The 20,563-nt window shown below is 30.8% G+C and overlaps 3 protein-coding genes across 8 annotated transcripts; 2 read left to right on the top strand and 1 right to left on the bottom strand.

Annotated features, from left to right (window-relative positions):
• Nucleotides 1–127: 127 nt before the first annotated feature.
• LOC130678470 (peptide transporter family 1-like) lies at nucleotides 128–7,407 on the top strand. Of its 3 annotated transcripts, XM_057485685.1 has the most exons (10): nucleotides 128–1,167; nucleotides 1,242–1,282; nucleotides 4,196–4,274; nucleotides 4,373–4,601; nucleotides 5,108–5,382; nucleotides 5,457–5,539; nucleotides 5,616–6,032; nucleotides 6,108–6,321; nucleotides 6,387–6,964; nucleotides 7,091–7,407. In XM_057485685.1, exons 1-10 carry the CDS (start codon nucleotides 1,143–1,145, stop codon nucleotides 7,274–7,276), a joined length of 2,127 nt encoding a protein of 708 aa, XP_057341668.1. In that variant the 5' UTR covers nucleotides 128–1,142; the 3' UTR covers nucleotides 7,277–7,407. The 3 variants fall into 3 exon arrangements, with proteins under 3 accessions (XP_057341668.1, XP_057341670.1, XP_057341671.1); XM_057485687.1 differs by lacking the exons at nucleotides 128–1,167; nucleotides 1,242–1,282 and adding an exon at nucleotides 1,664–2,257; XM_057485688.1 differs by lacking the exons at nucleotides 128–1,167; nucleotides 1,242–1,282 and adding an exon at nucleotides 2,468–3,248.
• LOC130678468 (peptide transporter family 1-like) lies at nucleotides 7,393–14,958 on the top strand. Of its 4 annotated transcripts, none has more exons than XM_057485681.1 (10): nucleotides 7,393–7,636; nucleotides 8,538–8,578; nucleotides 11,474–11,552; nucleotides 11,897–12,125; nucleotides 12,634–12,908; nucleotides 12,983–13,065; nucleotides 13,143–13,559; nucleotides 13,635–13,848; nucleotides 13,914–14,491; nucleotides 14,629–14,958. In XM_057485681.1, the coding sequence occupies exons 1-10, from the start codon at nucleotides 7,393–7,395 to the stop codon at nucleotides 14,812–14,814; spliced, it is 2,346 nt and encodes a 781-aa protein (XP_057341664.1). In that variant the 3' UTR covers nucleotides 14,815–14,958. The 4 variants fall into 4 exon arrangements, with proteins under 4 accessions (XP_057341664.1, XP_057341665.1, XP_057341666.1 ...); XM_057485682.1 differs by lacking the exon at nucleotides 7,393–7,636 and adding an exon at nucleotides 8,304–8,463; XM_057485683.1 differs by lacking the exons at nucleotides 7,393–7,636; nucleotides 8,538–8,578 and adding an exon at nucleotides 8,795–9,553.
• Nucleotides 14,959–15,033: 75 nt separating this feature from the next.
• LOC130678467 (uncharacterized) lies at nucleotides 15,034–19,539 on the bottom strand. The gene is made up of 5 exons (XM_057485680.1): nucleotides 18,976–19,539; nucleotides 18,760–18,864; nucleotides 18,169–18,465; nucleotides 15,437–18,085; nucleotides 15,034–15,338 (listed from the first exon to the last, which is right to left on the bottom strand). The coding sequence occupies exons 1-5, from the start codon at nucleotides 19,153–19,155 to the stop codon at nucleotides 15,318–15,320; spliced, it is 3,252 nt and encodes a 1,083-aa protein (XP_057341663.1). The 5' UTR covers nucleotides 19,156–19,539; the 3' UTR covers nucleotides 15,034–15,317.
• Nucleotides 19,540–20,563: the final 1,024 nt, after the last annotated feature.

Genomic DNA, 20,563 nt, shown 5'->3' with positions numbered 1-20,563 from the left:
TAAGCTGTATTATTATCCAAGATTAAGAATGTCGTTTACTTGTTGATTTATAAGTTAATTGCCTGTAAGTTTTCAAGTAATTGTATATAGGTACTTATGAATGACGTCGACATGATGATTTTTGAAATCATGGCCAAATTCAATAATTATATTACCGCCAATGATAGTGATAATGAGACTACCGACACCCGTGAAGGTACGACCGGTACGACGATATAATATATAACGGTCAACATACCACCCGACGATAGCTCAGTACAGGAAGATCTAATAGATGGTGATCATTTTTGTTTGCGCCACAAGATGGCGTCTTGTCAACTTGAAAAATCCCGCGAAAAATCTATGTCAAGTTATTGTATGTCATTGTTTTCTAAAAAAACATTTTTTAGCATTTCTTTCTCCCACGATATCTCACGAACGAATTGACCGATTTTGATGGTTGTGGTGGCATTCGACGCGGCTTATAAAGTTTTAGAGCTGATTAGATTTTGGAATCAATCCATCGAGCAAATTAAAAGTTATCCGAATAAAACATTTTTGAAATATCTCCGAACGCACCCAACCGATTAAGCTCAAATTTTTAGACCTTCAAGATATTAACAAGCCTCGTCGAATGACACCTCAAAGATCAAAATTGGTTCATCCATTCAAGAGTTATGAATATTTACATACATACGTACGGACGTACACACCTATATACACTCGGACATCATCGTGAAATTAGTCAGGGTAGCTTCCTAAAACCTCAAAACGTCAAAATCTGATAGAAATTCGGTTTTTGCAAATCGGACCGAAACCAATAACTTCCTGAATTTTTGAAAATTTTAAATTTTCTTAGCGGGAAGTTAAAAAAATGATTACAGTTGATAAACATTAATATGTTAATAATAAATAAAATACAAAACAGCTAGAGTCATAATATTATCAGTATTACGATAAAATCAAATGATTGATTCAATAAAACGATGAAAATTTTTTTCAAAGATAAGATGCGCAGCTCATATTTAAGCTTTTAGTATCTGTCGTATCAATAATATCTCTTTGCAGTTTATCCTCAACGATTGCTGCGAAACAATCTAGTTTTTTAATTAAACAAGTCAATTTATTTTTTTTTTATTTTTGTAATTTAATTATTAATAATTATGCAGCGGGTAACGGAAGAACTCGGTAATGGTTACGATTTATCAAATAAATTGCATATTCTTCAAAGATTCTTCTTATTAATTAATTGATTATTTTAGATTCTGAAGAAAGTATTGGAACTGAAAACGATTCTAATGAGGTAATTGTTAAAAATTTATTTTAATTAAAAAATAAAGTTTAATACATTTTTTTTTACAATTAAAATAAAATTAATTACATTTATTGTAATTAATCTTCAATTTATTAATTTATTTATAATAAAATTACTTTTAATCTTAAATTATGTCAGGTACGAAGTTTAAAAAATTGGGATAAGATAAAAAATTTAATTATGTATTTTTAATTCAATTAATTTCTGTAAGTTATCTATCATTTGTTACATTGCACAGTAATTAATTTTTTTCACACGTTTTACATTTAATATTTATTAATAAATGACCTTCGCATCATCCTTTGATTTAAAAACCCATCAGATCTGCGCACATACTCAATTGCTTAAGAAGTGTTTTAATAATTTTCTTTATTTTGTATCATTTGTACGTTTGATAATTTATAGATTGAAATAAATTGACACTAATTATTGATATTTGTACGACAATTAATTGGTTTTCTGGCCTTTAAAATTGTCTTATCTTCTTGACTAAAATAATTGTTCGCTATCGATAATTGCAGTTAAATTTATAAAAGATAACAAAAGTAGCCTTGCATTCAAAACAATATTTTCTTTACATTCAAAGTCAACTTTCGGTATTTAAGCGTAAATAAAAAATTTTTATCGAGCAGTAAAAATAGTTAGGTGACATAAAAAAATGGTAATTTTAGTTAATAGCCATCGATAAAGTGTTATAAATTTAAATAGTTATTGTGTAAAATTGTTGAGCGATTGCAGATATAATGCAACTGCGGGTAATTCCAAGAGTTTAAAGTAATTATCTAGTTGCCACATTCTCGCAAAATACTTCCCGTTCTACATTATTATTAACTATTATTATTATTTTTTTAAACTTTTAATAGAACATTTACAAATATTTCTAAATTAAATCTAAAACTAATAACTTTTATCATGGAAAGAAATTTATTATTGGATGAAAGTAAAGAAAAATTTATTTATCAGGTATGAATTTTTTTTTCCAATCGAAGATAAGATGAATTTTATTTAAAAAAATAAACAGTTTTATTTGTACATAAAATATAAATATTTACTTATTCCAAAATTAAAGCAGAGAAGTAGTAAATATTTATTACCAATAAAAATTATAAATAAATATTTATGAATTTTTTGTTAGCACATAAAGTTAAAAATAAGTTTACTAAAAAATATTAAAGTAAATAAATAAAAATCTTTGGTATTAATTTATTTTACAAGTCATTGGCCTCAATTATAAAAATAAATAGTGGCAGTATAATTATTATGTTGAGTGATATTACTTCTTTACGCTTCATTGACACTTGAGAGGATATATTTTAAAACGTGAGTGTATCAATGACACAATCTTATCTATAAATTATATCAGAGTGTCTGAGATTTAATAAAACTTTCTCTCGAGTCAAGACATATACAATCTAACATTAATATCAATACTAACTGATGACAATTTGTCTCCAATTGAAGACATAAGTTCTGTTTTAATAGTCTGAGTTTTTAAAAACCATCACATCGCGATGCTGTCTGATGACAGTTGATCATATCAGTATCCCCACGAAGATACTCGTATTGTGTTGGCCTTCGTTATAATGACAACTTTGACTCTGTTCCTTCTTACCCACGACTCATATACGTGTATTGGTTACAATCTTTGTCACATGAATTAAAGTCAGTCGCGTTTTCATCGTCATTGTAAGCACAACTATGTCTCGCTTATCCATTTTTTTGAGTTATATCGTTTTTTGAAGTCGCTTTCAATCCGTTACCAAAATTTTCAATAGAGAAATTTTGATTCTTTTTTTACCTCAACACATTCTGTTTTTAAATCTGTTGACTATCGATATTAAATTGAGTTCATATTAAGTAACAATTCAAAGTGAAAGTTTATTGAGAAGTTATTTTACTCCAAGTTGCACTTAAATAATTAATCATGAATATTGATGAAGAAAAACGGACGAAGGTAATTTTTTTGGTATAATTTTATAAAAATAATGAATATTTTTAAGTGTCAACTAATAATTGCTGTTGAAAAAAAAATTAACCGGTTGATAAAATAATCGTAATTATAATTATAAATATATATATATATATATATATATAAATGTATGACAAGTTATCGAATGTTGTGTTATTAATTGTTTTGTAAACACAGTTGTATCAACGCTATGAAAAAATATGAATTTATAATTGAATTAAGAAAAAAAAAAAATACGTTTTCTAAAATAATTTTTTGTAAATGAAAATCTACTGAAGATTTAATCAGAGTAATTGATAAAATTTGAGTTAATCTAAATCGTTATATTAACAAGATAAAAAAAATTAGTTTTGAAGATATGGTTGAAGATATCCGCGATATTATTTTAATGGTACCATAAATATATGTCTGGTGTATCCTTTTTTTTCTGCTTTACAAACTAAACGAAATCTTGGGTCCCAATGTAGCCTGTGTATGAATACATACATATATTTATATAAGTATCTATTTGTTCTCGGTATGAGGTCAAGTACTTGACAGGAAAGGCAATGAATCCGTGTTTAAATGCTTGAAGAATTGTATTGAATTGTTTTAATGAGTACTGTCACGTATATTTTCTCTCATCATTAAATCCCGAGATTTCAAAAAATTCCAATCTTTTTTTTCTATCCACCTAAATATTTATCTACAGTTATATATTTTTTTTATATTATACTTCAATGCAAATATCGTACAAAGTAACCGATAATAATTGTTATTGCAATTGTTAATGCGTCATTAAATTTTTGAATAAAAATAAAATCGCAATTATAAATATTGAGTTTATAAATATTTTTCACTATCACACTAATATAATTAATATTTGGTTATTTATGTCTAATTACATCATCATTAATCAAATAAATTTTAAAAATAATAATTATTAATTTTAGAAACTTAAATATCCAAAGTCCGTATTCTTTATTGTCAGTAATGAATTCTGTGAACGATTTTCTTACTATGGAATGCGAAGTAAGTAATCTAGATTAATAAAAAACATATATATATTTTTACCGGATACATATATATGTATTCAATTAACTGAATGTTTGTATTAATTGTTTTACTAGCAATACTGTCATTGTACCTGAGTTCAAAGTTAGAGTACAGTGATGACACGGCTACAGTTATTTATCATACTTTCACAATGTTTGTGTACTTTTTCCCGTTAATTGGTGCAATTATCGCAGACTCATTACTCGGCAAGTTCAGGACCATTCTGTATTTAAGTATCGTTTATGCAATTGGACAACTTTTACTATCGGCAAGTGCCGCGCCGACATTCGGGCTGCCTATCAGGTGAGGATTATCTTTTATTTCAAGGGCATGTCCCACTTACCGGGCAGATTTCTCCGTTCCTAATTGCGATTCATTATGTAATTCTATAAAAAAACTTATATATTTTAATGATAAACTTGGATTACATATTGAATGCATTGCACTGTTAAAATTTTCCTGAAAATATAAATTGAATTACTTGAAGTTAAAAATTTTAAATTACTCATGAATATAAAATATAAATTAACTTATTTATATACTTGTTTTTTTACGTAACTTTAAATTTTAAAATAAGAAAAATTAAAATAAAATAACAATGTATAATATTTTGTAAATAAATGTTTAACAGTGTGCATTTGTTGTAAAATATAATTAGTTTTTGAAAATATATCGTTATCACGCAATTAAATTACGTGATATATGAGTAATTGAAAAATAGTTAACGACTGTTTACGTGATTGAATTATATGACACTGGTAATATTTTTAATGTTACACGTAATTTGTATTGCAATATATTGTTTGCAGAGAGTTTTCAATCCTGGGTTTGCTTCTGATTGCGCTGGGGTCCGGTGGAATAAAACCATGCGTCGCGGCTTTTGGTGGGGACCAATTTATTCTCCCCCAGCAGGAAAAATATTTGGGAATGTTTTTCTCTGTTTTTTACTTTGCTATTAATTTGGGATCGTTGATCTCGACGTTTGCTACTCCAGAACTGCGTCATGGCGTTAAATGTTTTGGTGACCAAACTTGTTACTCTGTTGCATTTCTTGTTCCGGCCATTTTGATGATTTCATCAATCGGTAATTAGTCAAAATTTCATTATTTATTTACTACGGTAAAAATATTAATAGATTGATTATTTTTTACTTGGCAGTTATTTTTGTACTTGGAAAACCGATGTACAGAATGAAGAAACCTGAAGGAAATGTTATTTTGAATGTCACCAAATGTATTTATGTGAGTTAGTTTTTTTTACAAAAAATAATTAATCAATTGATTATTTATTAATTTGTTAATTGATTGTTGGTTTTAGCATGCGATTCATAAAAAAATGAACGAGAGAAAAATAACTCGTGATCACTGGCTAGATCACGCGGATGATAAATACGACGCAAAGTTGATATCTGACATAAAGTCAACGCTTAAAGTTCTCAAACTTTTTATTCCATTGCCATTTTTTTGGGCACTATACGACCAACAGGGATCGCGGTGGACATTCCAGGCGACGAGGATGGATGGCCAGATCGGGAGTTTCGTTCTAAAAGCCGACCAAATGCAAGTTGTCAATCCACTATTCATCGTTATATTCATTCCCATTTTTGAGACTTGTATTTATCCTTTAATGGCTAAAATTAAATTTATAAATACGCCATTAAAGAAAATGGTCACCGGTGGGTTTCTCGCCGGTCTCGCGTTTATTGTTTCCGGTATCGTGGAACTGCAACTCGAGGTGTCTATTTAATAAATTAATTAATTAATCACTCATTCCAATAAAGCCGATAATTTATTATTATTATTATTGTAGAAAACATATCCAGTATTACCGTCCAGCGGATTGGCGCAATTGAGGCTGTTCAATCCAAACAATTGTGATATAGGAATTAAATTAAATAATAATCAATCTTTCGATATATCGCCATTTGCAATGTGGCAAGACACAAATATAAATACAATTGGTGATAAATCAATCGAATACGAGGCAAATTTTTCAAAATGTGGTTTTGAAAAATTAAATCGCGGTAAGCAAAAAAATTAAATTATATTTTAAAACCCAAAATCGATAATAATTTATTATTTTCACCAGGATTATTAAATCTGACTGAAAAGAAAGCGATGTCCTACGCTTTGATACCTGATTCTAGTCCATATGAATATCAAGACCATGTAAATAAAACAGAAATTGGAAATCCAGCAGTACGGGTACTTACATACAATACTCTGGATACTCCAGCAATTGTACAAATAATAAATAGTAAAGATAAAATTCTTTATAAATCAGTAGTGACTGGCAAAGTCGAGCACTCGCTCTTCGTTCCTCTTGATACAGGAAATTACAGAGTCGAAGTGAACGGAGTCAGCAACGAAATAGTATTACATATGGGCGGCGTTTATACCGTCCAGGCATACGCGTCTAAAGAATTAACTACAGCTAAAATAGTGACAGTAACTCAGCCGAATTCAATGCATATCCTCTGGTTGATTCCTCAATACGTGATCATCACCATAGGCGAAGTGATGCTTGCAATTACAGGATTCGAGTTTGCGTTTACTCAGGCTCCCATCAGCATGAAATCTTTAGTGCAAGCCGGTTGGTTGTTTACTGCTGCCTTGGGTAATTTCATTGTCGTGATAGTTACTGAAGCAAAAATCTTCGATAGACAGGTCAGTTGATATTTTATTAAATTTAGATGACTTTGACTTATAATTAATTAATGTTACCGGGCATTTGCTGATTACTTACTTTTACTTATTAATTATTGATTAATAATTATGTTTTTTTTTTTTTAGGCAAATGAATTTTTCCTTTTCGCTGGACTTATGATTGTCGACATGATGATATTTTCAGTCATGGCCAAATTCTATAGATACATTGTCGTCAATGATAGTGATGATAAGATCACTGATAAGAGTAACGGTACGACACTCAAAGACTATGGAGAAAATAATTTGTCTTTCACAAAAAATGATGAATAAATTTATTTTGTATTATTTTTTAAGCTGTATTATTATCCAAGATTAAGAATGTCGTTTACTTGTTGATTTATAAGTTAATTGCCTGTAAGTTTTCAAGTAATTGTATATAGGTACTTATGAATGACGTCGACATGATGATTTTTGAAATCATGGCCAAATTCAATAATTATATTACCGCCAATGATAGTGATAATGAGACTACCGACACCCGTGAAGGTACGACCGGTACGACGATACAATATATAACGGTCAACATACCACCCGACGATAGCTCAGTACAGGAAGATCTAATAGATGGTGATCATTTTTGTTTGCGCCACAAGATGGCGTCTTGTCAACTTGAAAAATCCCGCGAAAAATGTATGTCAAGTTATTGTATGTCATTGTTTTCTAAAAAAACATTTTTTAGCATTTCTTCCTCCCACGATATCTCACGAACGAATTGACCGATTTTGATGGTTGAGGTGGCATTCGACGCAGCTTATAAAGTTTTAGAGCTGATTAGATTTTGGAATCAATCTATTGAGCAAATTAAAAGTTATCCGAATAAAACATTTTTGAAATATCTCCGAACGCACCCAACCGATTAAGCTCAAATTTTTAGACCTTTAAGATATTAACAAACCTCGTCGAATGACACCTCAAAGACCAAAATTGGTTCATCCATTCAAGAGTTATGAATATTTACATACATACGTACGGACGTACACACCTACATACACTCGGACATCATCGTGAAATTAGTCAGGGTAGCTTCCTAGAACCTCAAAACGTCAAAATCTGATAGAAATTCGGTTTTTGCAAATCGGACCGAAACCAATAACTTTCTGAATTTTTGAAAATTTTAAATTTTCTTAGCGGGAAGTTAAAAAAATGATTACAGTTGATAAACATTAATATGTTAATAATAAATAAAATACTGAACAGCTAGAGTCATAATATTATCAGTATTACGATAAAATCAAATGATTGATTCAATAAAACGATGAAAATTTTTTTCAAAGATAAGATGCGCAGCTCATATTTAAGCTTTTAGTATCTGTCGTATCAATAATATCTCTTTGCAGTTTATCCTCAACGATTGCTGCGAAACAGTCTAGTTTTTTAATTAAATAAGTCAATTTATTTTTTTTTTATTTTTGTAATTTAATTATTAATAATTATGCAGCGGGTAACGGAAGAACCCGGTAATGATTACAATTTATCAAATAAATTGCATATTCTTCAAAGATTCTTCTTATTAATTAATTGATTATTTTAGATTCTGAAGAAAGTATTGGAACTGAAAACGATTCTAATGAGGTAATTTTTAAAAATTTATTTTAATTAAAAAATAAAGTTTAATACATTTTTTTTTACAATTAAAATAAAATTAATTACATTTATTGTAATTAATCTTCAATTTATTAATTTATTTATAATAAAATTACTTTTAATCTTAAATTATGTCAGGTACGAAGTTTAAAAAATTGGGATAAGATAAAAAATTTAATTATGTATTTTTAATTCAATTAATTTCTGTAAGTTATCTATCATTTGTTACATTGCACAGTAATTAATTTTTTTCACACGTTTTACATTTAATATTTATTAATAAATGACCTTCGCATCATCCTTTGATTTAAAAACCCATCAGATCTGCGCACATACTCAATTACTTAAGAAGTGTTTTAATAATTTTCTTTATTTTGTATCATTTGTACGTTTGATAATTTATAGATTGAAATAAATTGACACTAATTATTGATATTTGTACGACAATTAATTGGTTTTCTGGCCTTTAAAATTGTCTTATCTTCTTGACTAAAATAATTGTTCGCTATCGATAATTGCAGTTAAATTTGTAAAAGATAACAAAAGTAGCCTTGCATTCAAAACAATATTTTCCTTACATTTAAAGTCAACTTTCGGTATTTAAGCGTAAATAAAAAATTTTTATCGAGCAGTAAAAATAGTTAGGTGACATAAAAAAATGGTAATTTTAGTTAATAGCCATCGATAAAGTGTTATAAATTTAAATAGTTATTGTGTAAAATTGTTGAGCGATTGCAGATATAATGCAACTGCGGGTAATTCCAAGAGTTTAAAGTAATTATCTAGTTGCCACATTCTCGCAAAATACTTCCCGTTCTACATTATTATTAACTATTATTATTATTTTTTTAAACTTTTAATAAAACAGTTACAAGTATTTTTAAATAAAAACTGAAACTAATAACTTTTATCATGGAACGAAATTTATTATTGGATGAAAGTAAAGAAAAATTTATTTATCAGGTATGAATTTTTTTTTCCAATCGAAGATAAGATGAATTTTATTTAAAAAAATAAACAGTTTTATTTCTACATAAAATATAAATATTTACTTATTCCAAAATTAAAGCAGAGAAGTAGTAAATATTTATTACCAATAAAAATTATAAATAAATATTTATGAATTTTTTGTTAGCACATAAAGTTAAAAATAAGTTTACTAAAAAATATTAAAGTAAATAAATAAAAATCTTTGGTATTAATTTATTTTACAAGTCATTGGCCTCAATTATAAAAATAAATAGTGGCAGTATAATTATTATGTTGAGTGATATTACTTCTTTACGCTTCATTGACACTTGAGAGGATATATTTTAAAACGTGAGTGTATCAATGACACAATCTTATCTATAAATTATATCAGAGTGTCTGAGATTTAATAAAACTTTCTCTCGAGTCAAGACATATACAATCTAACATTAATATCAATACTAACTGATGACAATTTGTCTCCAATTGAAGACATCAGTTCTGTTTTAATAGCCTGAGTTTTTAAAAACCATCACATCGCGATGCTGTCTGATGACAGTTGATCATATCAGTATCCCCACGAAGATACTCGTATTGTATTGGCCTTCGTTATAATGACAACTTTGACTCTGTTCCTTCTTACCCACGACTCATATACGTGTATTGGTTACAATCTTTGTCACATGAATTAAAGTCAGTCGCGTTTTCATCGTCATTGTAAGCACAACTATGTCTCGCTTATCCATTTTTTTGAGTTACATCGTTTTTTGAAGTCGCTTTCAATCCGTTACCAAAATTTTTAACAGAGAAATTTCGATTCTTTTCTTACCTAAGAAACATTTTTTAAATTCGTTGACTACTGATATTAAATTGAGTTCATATTAAGTAACAATTCAAAGTGAAAGTTTATTGAGAAGTTATTTTACTCCAAGTTGCACTTAAATAATTTATCATGAATATTGATGAAGAAAAACGGACGAAGGTAATTTTTGGGCATAATTTTATAAAAATAATGAATAATTTTAAGTGTCAACTACTAATTGCTGTTGAAAAAAAAATTAACCGGTTGACAAAATAATCGTAATTATAATTATAAATATATATATATATATAAATGTATGACAAGTTATCGAATGTTGTGTTATTAATTGTTTTGTAAACTCAGTTGTATCAACGCTATGAAAAAATATGAATTTGTAATTGAATTAAGAAAAAAAAACACGTTTTCTAAAATAATTTTTGTAAATGAAAATCTACTCAAGATTTAATCAGAGTAATTGATAAAATTAGAGTTAATCTAAATCGTTATATTAACAAGATAAAAAAAATTAGTTTTGAAGATATGGTTGAAGATATCCGCGATATTATTTTAATGGTACCATAAATATATGTCTGGTATCCTTTTTTTTCTGCTTTACAAACTAAACGAAATCTTGGGTCCCAATGTAGCCTGTGTATGAATACATACATATATTTATATAAATATCTATTTGTTCTCGGTATGAGGTCAAGTACTTGACAGGAAAGGCAATGAATCCGTGTTTAAATGCTTGAAGAATTGTATTGAATTGTTTTAATGAGTTCTGTCACGTATATTTTCTCTCATCATTAAATCCCGAGATTTCAAAAAATTCCAATCTTTTTTTTCTATCCACCTAAATATTTATCTACAGTTATATATTTTTTTTATATTATACTTCAATGCAAATATCGTACAAAGTAACCGATAATAATTGTTATTGCAATTGTTAATGCGTCGTTGAATTTTTGAATAAAAATAAAATCGCAATTATAAATATTGAGTTTATAAATATTTTTCACTATCACACTAATATAATTAATATTTAGTTATTTATGTCTAATTACCTCATCATTAATCAAATAAATTTTAAAAATAATAATTATTAATTTTAGAAACTTAAATATCCAAAGTCCGTATTCTTTATTGTCAGTAATGAATTCTGTGAACGATTTTCTTACTATGGAATGCGAAGTAAGTAATCTAGATTAATAAAAAACATAGATATATTTTTACCGGATACATACACAGAAAAAAAGAATTTCTTGGCGCAAGAAATATTTTGTATTATGAATTGAAGACAAAAATTTTTCTTGGCTGAAGAATTTTTTTCTCGCCTAAAAAATTTTTTTCTTGTTCCGAGAAAATTTTTTCTTACCCCAAGAAAAGTTTTGTTTTCACTTTATAATACAAAAAATTTCTTGGGTCAAGTAAAAATTTTCTTAGAACAAGAAAAAATTGTTTGCGCCAAGAAATCCTTTTTTTCTGTGTATATATGTGTTCAATTAACTGAATGTTTGTATTAATTGTTTTACTAGCAATACTGTCATTGTACCTGAGTTCAAAATTAGAGTACAGTGATGACACGGCTACAGTTATTTATCATACTTTCACAATGTTTGTGTACTTTTTCCCGTTAATTGGTGCAATTATCGCAGACTCATTACTCGGCAAGTTCAGGACCATTCTGTATTTAAGTATCGTTTATGCAATTGGACAACTTTTACTATCGGCGAGTGCCGCGCCGACATTTGGGCTGCCTATCAGGTGAGGATTATCTTTTATTTCAAGGGCATGTCCCACTTACCGGGCAGATTTCTCCGTTCCTAATTGCGATTCATTATGTAATTCTATAAAAAAACTTATATATTTTAATGATAAACTTGGATTACATATTGAATGCATTGCACTGTTAAAATTTCTCCTGAAAATATAAATTGAATTACTTGAAGTTAAAAATTTTAAATTACTCTTGAATATAAAATATAAATGAACTTATTTATATACTTGTTTTTTACGTAACTTTAAATTTTAAAATAAGAAAAATTAAAATAAAATAACAATGTATAATATTTTGTAAATAAATGTTTAACAGTGTGCATTTGTTGTAAAATATAATTAGTTTTTGAAAATATATCGTTATCACGCAATTAAATTACGAGTGATATATGAGTAATTGGAAAATAGTTAACGACTGTTTACGTGATTGAATTATATGACACTGGTAATATTTTTAATGTTACACGTAATTTGTATTGCAATATATTGTTTGCAGAGAGTTTTCAATCCTGGGTTTGCTTCTGATTGCGCTGGGGTCCGGTGGAATAAAACCATGCGTCGCGGCTTTTGGTGGGGACCAATTTATTCTCCCCCAGCAGGAAAAATATTTGGGAATGTTTTTCTCTGTTTTTTACTTTGCTATTAATTTGGGATCGTTGATCTCGACGTTTGCTACTCCAGAACTGCGTCATGGCGTTAAATGTTTTGGTGACCAAACTTGTTACTCTGTTGCATTTCTTGTTCCGGCCATTTTGATGATTTCATCAATCGGTAATTAGTCAAAATTTCATTATTTATTTACTACGGTAAAAATATTAATAGATTGATTATTTTTTACTTGGCAGTTATTTTTGTACTTGGAAAACCGATGTACAGAATGAAGAAACCTGAAGGAAATGTTATTTTGAATGTCACCAAATGTATTTATGTGAGTTAATTACTTAAAAAAAAAATATATTAATCAATAGATTATTTATTAATTTGTGAATCGATTGTTGATTATAGCATGCGATTTATAAAAAAATGAACGAGAGAAAAATAACTCGTGATCACTGGCTAGATCACGCGGATGATAAATACGACGCAAAGTTGATATCTGACATAAAGTCAACGCTTAAAGTTCTCAAACTTTTTATTCCATTGCCATTTTTTTGGGCACTATACGACCAACAGGGATCGCGGTGGACATTCCAGGCGACGAGGATGGATGGCCAGATCGGGAATTTCGTTCTAAAAGCCGACCAAATGCAAGTTGTCAATCCACTATTCATCGTTATATTCATTCCCATTTTTGAGACTTGTATTTATCCTTTAATGGCTAAAATTAAATTTATAAATACGCCATTAAAGAAAATGGTCACCGGTGGGTTTCTCGCCGGTCTCGCGTTTATTGTTTCCGGTATCGTGGAACTGCAACTCGAGGTGACTATTTAATAAATTAATTAATTAATCACTCATTCCAATAAAGCCGATAATTTATTATTATTATTATTGTAGAAAACATATCCAGTATTACCGTCCAGCGGATTGGCGCAATTGAGGCTGTTCAATCCAAACAATTGTGATATAGGAATTAAATTAAATAATAATCAATCTTTCGATATATCGCCATTTGCAATGTGGCAAGACACAAATATAAATACAATTGATGATAAATCAATCGAATACGAGGCAAATTTTTCAAAGTGTGGTTTTGAAAAATTAAATCGCGGTAAGAAAAAACACCAAATTATATTTTGAAACCCAAAATTAAAAATGAATTATTATTTTCACCAGGATTTTTAAATCTGATTGAAAAGAAAGCGATGTCCTACGCTTTGATACCTGATTCTAGTCCATATGAATACGAAGACCATGTAAATAAAACAGAAATTGGAAATCCAGCAGTACGGGTACTTACATACAATGCTCTGGACACTCCAGCAATTGTACAAATATTAAATAGTAAAGATAAAATTCTTTATAAATCAGTAGTGACTGGCAAAGTCGAGCACTCGCTCTTCGTTCCTCTTGATCCAGGAACTTACAGAGTCAAAGTAAACGGAGTCAGCAGCGAAATAGTATTACATATGGGCGGCGTTTATACCGTTCAGGTTTACGCGTCCGAAGAATTAATGACAGCTAAAATAGTGACAGTAACTCAGCCGAATTCAATGCACATCCTCTGGTTGATTCCTCAGTACATCATCATCACCACGGGCGAAGTGATGTTCTCAGTTACAGGATTAGAGTTTGCATTTACTCAGGCACCCGTCAGCATGAAATCTTTGCTGCAAGCCGGTTGGCTGTTTACTGTTGCCTTCGGTAATCTCATTGTTGTGATAGTTGCTGAAGCAAAAATTTTCGATAGACAGGTCAGTTGATATTTAATTAAATGTCGATGTCTTTGACCTATAATTAATTAATACCACCGGATATTTGCTGATTACTCACTTCCATTTATTAATTATTAATGACGGTGATGATAATTAATCATGTTTTTTTTTATCAGGCAAAAGAATTTTTCCTTTTCGCTGGACTTATGATCGTCGACATGATGATATTTGCAGTCATGGCCAAATTCTATAGATACATTGTCGTCAATGATAGTGATGATGAGATCACTGACACAAGTAACGGCACGACACTTAAAGACTATGGAGAAAATAATTTGTCTTTTACAAAAAATGATGAATAAATTCATTTTGTATTATTTTTTAAGCTGTATTATTATCCAAGATTAAGAATGTTGTTTACTTGTTGATTTATAAGTTAATTGTCTGTAATTATAAGTTTTTAAATAACTGTATATAGGTATTTATCAATGACATTGATATTTTTCATTTCATAATAAAATGTTTTGTGATTCATAATTATTTTTAAAAATAAAATTACAAAATCTTTTTTTTTACTTTTGTGTACTTTATTTTAAAAGAAAGTCATACATTTATGAGATATATCGTGATACAGTTAAATTTAGATTAATCTAAATTAAAAAATGATAATATTTACTTGATATCAAGTAGACATAAAATGATAATGTAATTGTAATACTACATTTAAATACTTTTACAAATAGTAATTTCAGAGAGATTATAGATTATAATTTTTATTATAATGTTATATGTTGCAGTAATTATATTAAAGAAATATAAAACAAACGTAAAAAGATGGAAAGCCCATCAGGTAAATGCAGTAGACTTAAGGTTTGTTGTTGTTCAGCTGTAAGAAAAATAAAAAACAATTGTTAGTATTTATTATTATTAATATTAAAAATAATTCAAAATCCATTTGGATGGTTAATTAATTCAAAAGTTTACCTGATTTTTGATGTAACTGCTGACAGCTTGGCGAGCATGGACGAAAGCCTGAGTTGCAGCTTCGTGGGCGATTGTATCGGGGAATGACTGTGAGGGATCAAAATCGCTTCCTGGATTTCTTGAGTACATCATGCCGTTTCTGGGTATGTGACAAGGATTGAAAGGAGGTGGAGGACGAGGAAAGAATCCCTGCCCAAGATTTGTTGGAGGATCAGTAGCGCTGGGACCGAGTGGATTCGGTCTTGTATTGGAAGTTAATGGTGGCATGTTTGGTGGGTAAGGTGAAGGTGGTGGGAACACTACAGGCATTGGTTCAGAGTAATCTGGAAAAGAGAGTCTGGGTTTGCTAGCAGTTGGAGGAAGATCGACGAAGCCGGGATCATAGAGACTAAAAAAGTTTCTGGGAGGTTCACATACATATGGGTAATTGTGCTTAGGACTGCTTTTGGCGCTTGAATAACAAGCATTTGTAGGGTGCGGCGGATAACCGGGTTTGTTGGTTGGCATTTCAGGGTAACAAAAACTACTTCTAACATAATCATCACGAGCAGTCTTGCTTCGTGACGATTGATCTTGGGCCGACTTGGACTTTTTTTCAGCTTCTTTACATTTTTTCTGGTACTCCTTCAACTGTTTTTCTGCTTTCTTTAATTTTTCGTCGGCCTTCAACAGTTTTGATGCTTGAACATTTTCGGCTGATGATTTCATAACGAAGCAGTGAGCTGATACATTTGGAACTGTTTCTGAGTAACTTGGGCGCTTTTGTTGACTCTCTTTATCTTTAGATTTTTTTTCTGATTTACTTTTGGTTCCAGTGGTAGGTTTTTCTGGATACTGTGTCTCGCAGCTAGACCCTGCATTGAGCTGACTAAGAGAAGGACATAAATTACGTTGATGATTAAATTCTGAGCTCTGCTGAGATTGCTCTTGGGATTGTTGGCTGCTCTTTTCTTTCTCAGTATTTTTTTCATCAGCACTAGCTGTGCTTTCTGTAATACTTTCTTCAGCTTTAGGTAACGTCTCGCTTACAAACGAATAACCACCACCAGAACGTTTATTTAATTCAGGGATCAATTCTTCAGACTCATCCGGTCCAATGTCTTCGACCTCTACTTCGAAACGTACTTCTTTTTTAGGTTCATCAGATTGTTTTAGAGGTTTTGAGCCTGACCCAGTACTAGCCTCGTTTTCCACTTCTTTGATTTTATTTCCAGACTGAGTGGCTGGCCAGCCTAGGCCAGCTGACATAAAGACTGCCGGAGAATACTTTTTCATAAATTCCACATAATCGGGTTTATCATCTTTAATACCAAAGTCATTGGTGTCTTTATCATAATAGACGAGCTCAAAATTATTAGTTTCACTGGGTATAGACAAATTACTTGTTTCTGAAAGCGTACTGGCGTCGTCACTGGAGGACTGTTCATCCTGATCAAAATTTTTTTCATCATTGTCTTCAATCTCTTTGTCCTCGACAGCATCCTTTACAACTTTAGCCTCCCTGTCTTCGCCTTTAACTGAGTCTGATGGCGGCCAAGCGTAAATTCCCAGGTTTTCTAAGTTCGAATTGAGCGCTCTCTCCGGATTAAATTTTTCTGTACCGGGTACATGATTCAACAATGAACACCTAGTTGCCCATAGATTGAGAATTTCGTCAGTTGACCGGGATTTCCTTTTGCATCCGCTCGTCTTTTGGACTTGATCGTCTATTTTAATGTTGTACATTTTCTTAACGTTCATCATCAACTCTTTTTCCATTTTATTCTTGTTTTTAATTTTTGAAGAGCTTGATTTTTTCGGAGAAGGTGTTGTCATTTTTTTAATCGTTGACTTTATTTCCAGTGCATTTGACTTCTTAAACTTAATTTTTTTAGCCTGTTCAAGTAAATTCTTTTGTTCTTCTGTTAAATCATCACGATTTAGTACCACGTAATCTGTTATCTTAGGTTTCTTTTTCTGGCTGTCACCATTCTTTTCTTCAGCTGAAGGTGAAGCTGGAGCTGGAGCTGGAGCTGGTGCTGGTGCGAGAGCTGGCGCGGGAGCAGGAACTGAAGCATGGGGTGATGGACGGCATATCGGTGCGTACTGTTTCATATAGTCATTTAAATACTGGGCGCTGTTAAGACTTGGAAAGGGGGGTAGTCCTGAAGGTCCCATGATGCTTCCCGGACGTATATATGGCATTGGATTATATGATGAATAGAATGGCGGGACCATGGGAAGTGACGGGAAATAACGTCCTAGTGGGTTTGGCCCGTAGGAAGCTGGATGATGGGGATAATTTGGTACCTTGTGAATGGAATACTCTCGATCAAGTGTTTTATCCTTAGCCGCTGTTTCTGCATAAGTTATTGGACGACCTGCTCTCGGTTCAACAGACAGTCGGAGCAAAGCGGCCTTCGATTCTAGATGAAAAGCCTCGCTGAGGATATCAGCTCTTTTCTTTGGTGAATCAACAATATTCTCAATGTGCTTTGCTTGTGTCTTGGTGTCGGAGATGGAGCAGGATTGTCCAGCATCCGGTTGGTGGCATGTTTCTTCCTCTGGCGTTTCTTTGGCAGCATCGACATCAAGATCTGCTATATTAAAAGCACTGGCTACTTTCTTCATTACATTTTTCGTCACTTCAGCAACTATTTCTTGCTTAAACTGAAACAAATACAATAAATCATTGAAACAAAAAATCCTACAATCAATAAATAAATTAAACCGTAATTAATTTAATCTCTTACCTTTTCTAAATATTTTTGGCAGCAAGCACTTGGTTCCAATTTATCATCAACTTTGGCTGATTTGTATCTCCTCTTTTCCTTCAAGCTTCTAGCCTTCAACCCACTTCCCACAGCAAAACCTTTCCTCTTTGATTTATCGTGAGTTATCTTGCGGGTACCCATAACTTCTTCTACAATCGATTCTGCTGGGTCATCGTCACTAGGAATCATGGCGCTTTCGGTGACCTCTTCCTCTGATTTTTCATCAATCAGCAGAAAAACACTCTGGCCAGTTTTCTCTTTATACGCTCGAGCGAACTTTAAATTTAAAAAAAAAATATATATATTAAATTACCTGAGAAATTAATAATTAAACTGAATAATAAATAATCATGATACTGAAGTTAACTGACGTCTAATAATTTTTGAAATTTATTTGAAACAATAAATAATAAAAAAAAAAATGTTTCAAAAAATTGCGCACATAGTTTTTTAAATTATCTACATGTGCAAATTTTTAGATTTTTTTGTTTGTAATTTATTTGTTGAAAAAAAAAAAATCCGAAAATTTTTAATTGTCGGCTAACTTCAGGATCATAAATAATTACTTACTTTAAGTGCTTCCATGAATTCGTGTTCAGAATCAATACGAATTACATCATCTTCGTCATCAATGTAGTCCATTGATTTTACTTCACCCTTAAGAATTTTCAAATCCTATAATGTAAAAATAATGGAATGTAATTATAATTATATCGAAAATAAATGATAATTGCAAAATGCGACCCGAGAAATGGGATTTAAATGATTCTAAGCAAAAGTACTTACCACTAATTGCTTTTTAAATGTTTCAAGATTATTATCTTTATACGAATCAGAATATGCGTCTTTAAGAGGAAAATAGAATACTGCAACCATGTCAGGATTCGTCGACGAATATATATTAAATGATACCGGTGGACTTTTCAGCCACAAGGGCCCTGGTGGCTGCTCATTTAGACTAAGCATGGTCTAGTTTACTTAGATCGTAATTTATAAAATAAAAAAAAATTCAATGTTTGGAAACGTATTTCTCGGTATGAAAGATGACGGGAAATGGCCGACGTCGAACTCGGCTGTGACGATCAACACCAAACTTGCCGAGGATTTACCAGACTCCCACGCCTTGATTTATCACAACTATTTCACTTTTAATTAGATTGATTTTCTTTGCGTAGGAAATTGTTTATTTTTTCACAGAGATATTTTGAATAAATATAAATTATCGACTCAATATTTTGAGACTCCGATTACCGCAGCACTTGACAATGTTTTTGTTTCGGTTTTTTATCGATTGGTAATATAAAGAAAATACGCGCACCACGTATACTGTATAGAACCAGACTGGAGTATGGGCCAACGTACAAGGTATGGTGGTATGGGGTTACGTTGGTGATTGATAAATACCCCCACCAAGACCTAAAACGGAGCTGCGCATGAGTTTTTGAAAATACTTCGCTAGTGCGCATGACTTGTAAATTTGATAATTATTATTAAATGTCAACTTTGAAATTTCGCGCTACTTTTAAAGTTGGCGCTACTGTGCGTTGCTGTGTGCGTCATTTAAATTTTATGATACTGAAGTTAGCAGACATCTAATAATTTTTGGATTTTTTTTTAGACGATAGGCCGAAAAAAATAATATTTGAAAAAATTGCACCTTTAGTTTTTTAAATTTTCTACGTGTGCATATTTTTAGTTTTTGTTTTTTTGTAATTGGTTTGGTGAAAAAAAAAAACCGAAAATTACGAATTGTCTGCTAACTTCAGGATCATTAAATTTTTGCTAGAGTGGGGGCGATCGAATGAATCGTAGAATCGATTGTTTTGTATCAACTGGTGGTTCGATAGCGGCAGTCAGTATCATCTATAATGGCAGTAGTAGTCCAGATCCTTCTTTACGTTTGAATTGGAACACAGTATTGTGGCGTCGTGTAAAATTGTGCAGTGATTGTTAAATTTATCTTTTATTAATTTAAATTGTGCAAAGTATTTTTGGTGTAGTTAAGTGTTCAGTGCTGGTGTAAAGTGTTAAGTGTTCAGTGGTAGTGTATAAAGTTTTGCTGATGGCTGATGCTGATGACTTCCGAGTTCCTGAGCAAAATCATCTGGCATCGTCTGGTGGGAAATAGCAGTTAAGTGACGTTTTTTAGCTGCAATACACTTGGAGCAATTTAATTTAAATCTCCAACTGTATTAGGACACCCTTCTGCATATTATTTCCCTGCCAAGGTTTGTTCAAACACTTCAGTGTTTTTTTTTAAATATTTTAAATATTTTTTTTTATATCATATTCTGCCGCCACTTTATTTTAACGTACGAATTTTAATTTGTCTCAAATTTTGAATAATTTATTATTCCTAAAACAACCATAGTTA

The sequence above is a fragment of the Microplitis mediator genome, chromosome 2 (assembly GCF_029852145.1).
Source record: "Microplitis mediator isolate UGA2020A chromosome 2, iyMicMedi2.1, whole genome shotgun sequence".
Taxonomy (NCBI): Eukaryota; Metazoa; Arthropoda; class Insecta; order Hymenoptera; family Braconidae; genus Microplitis; species Microplitis mediator.
Note: the sequence above shows the minus strand (reverse complement) of the source record. Positions and strands in the feature narration are given on the sequence as shown.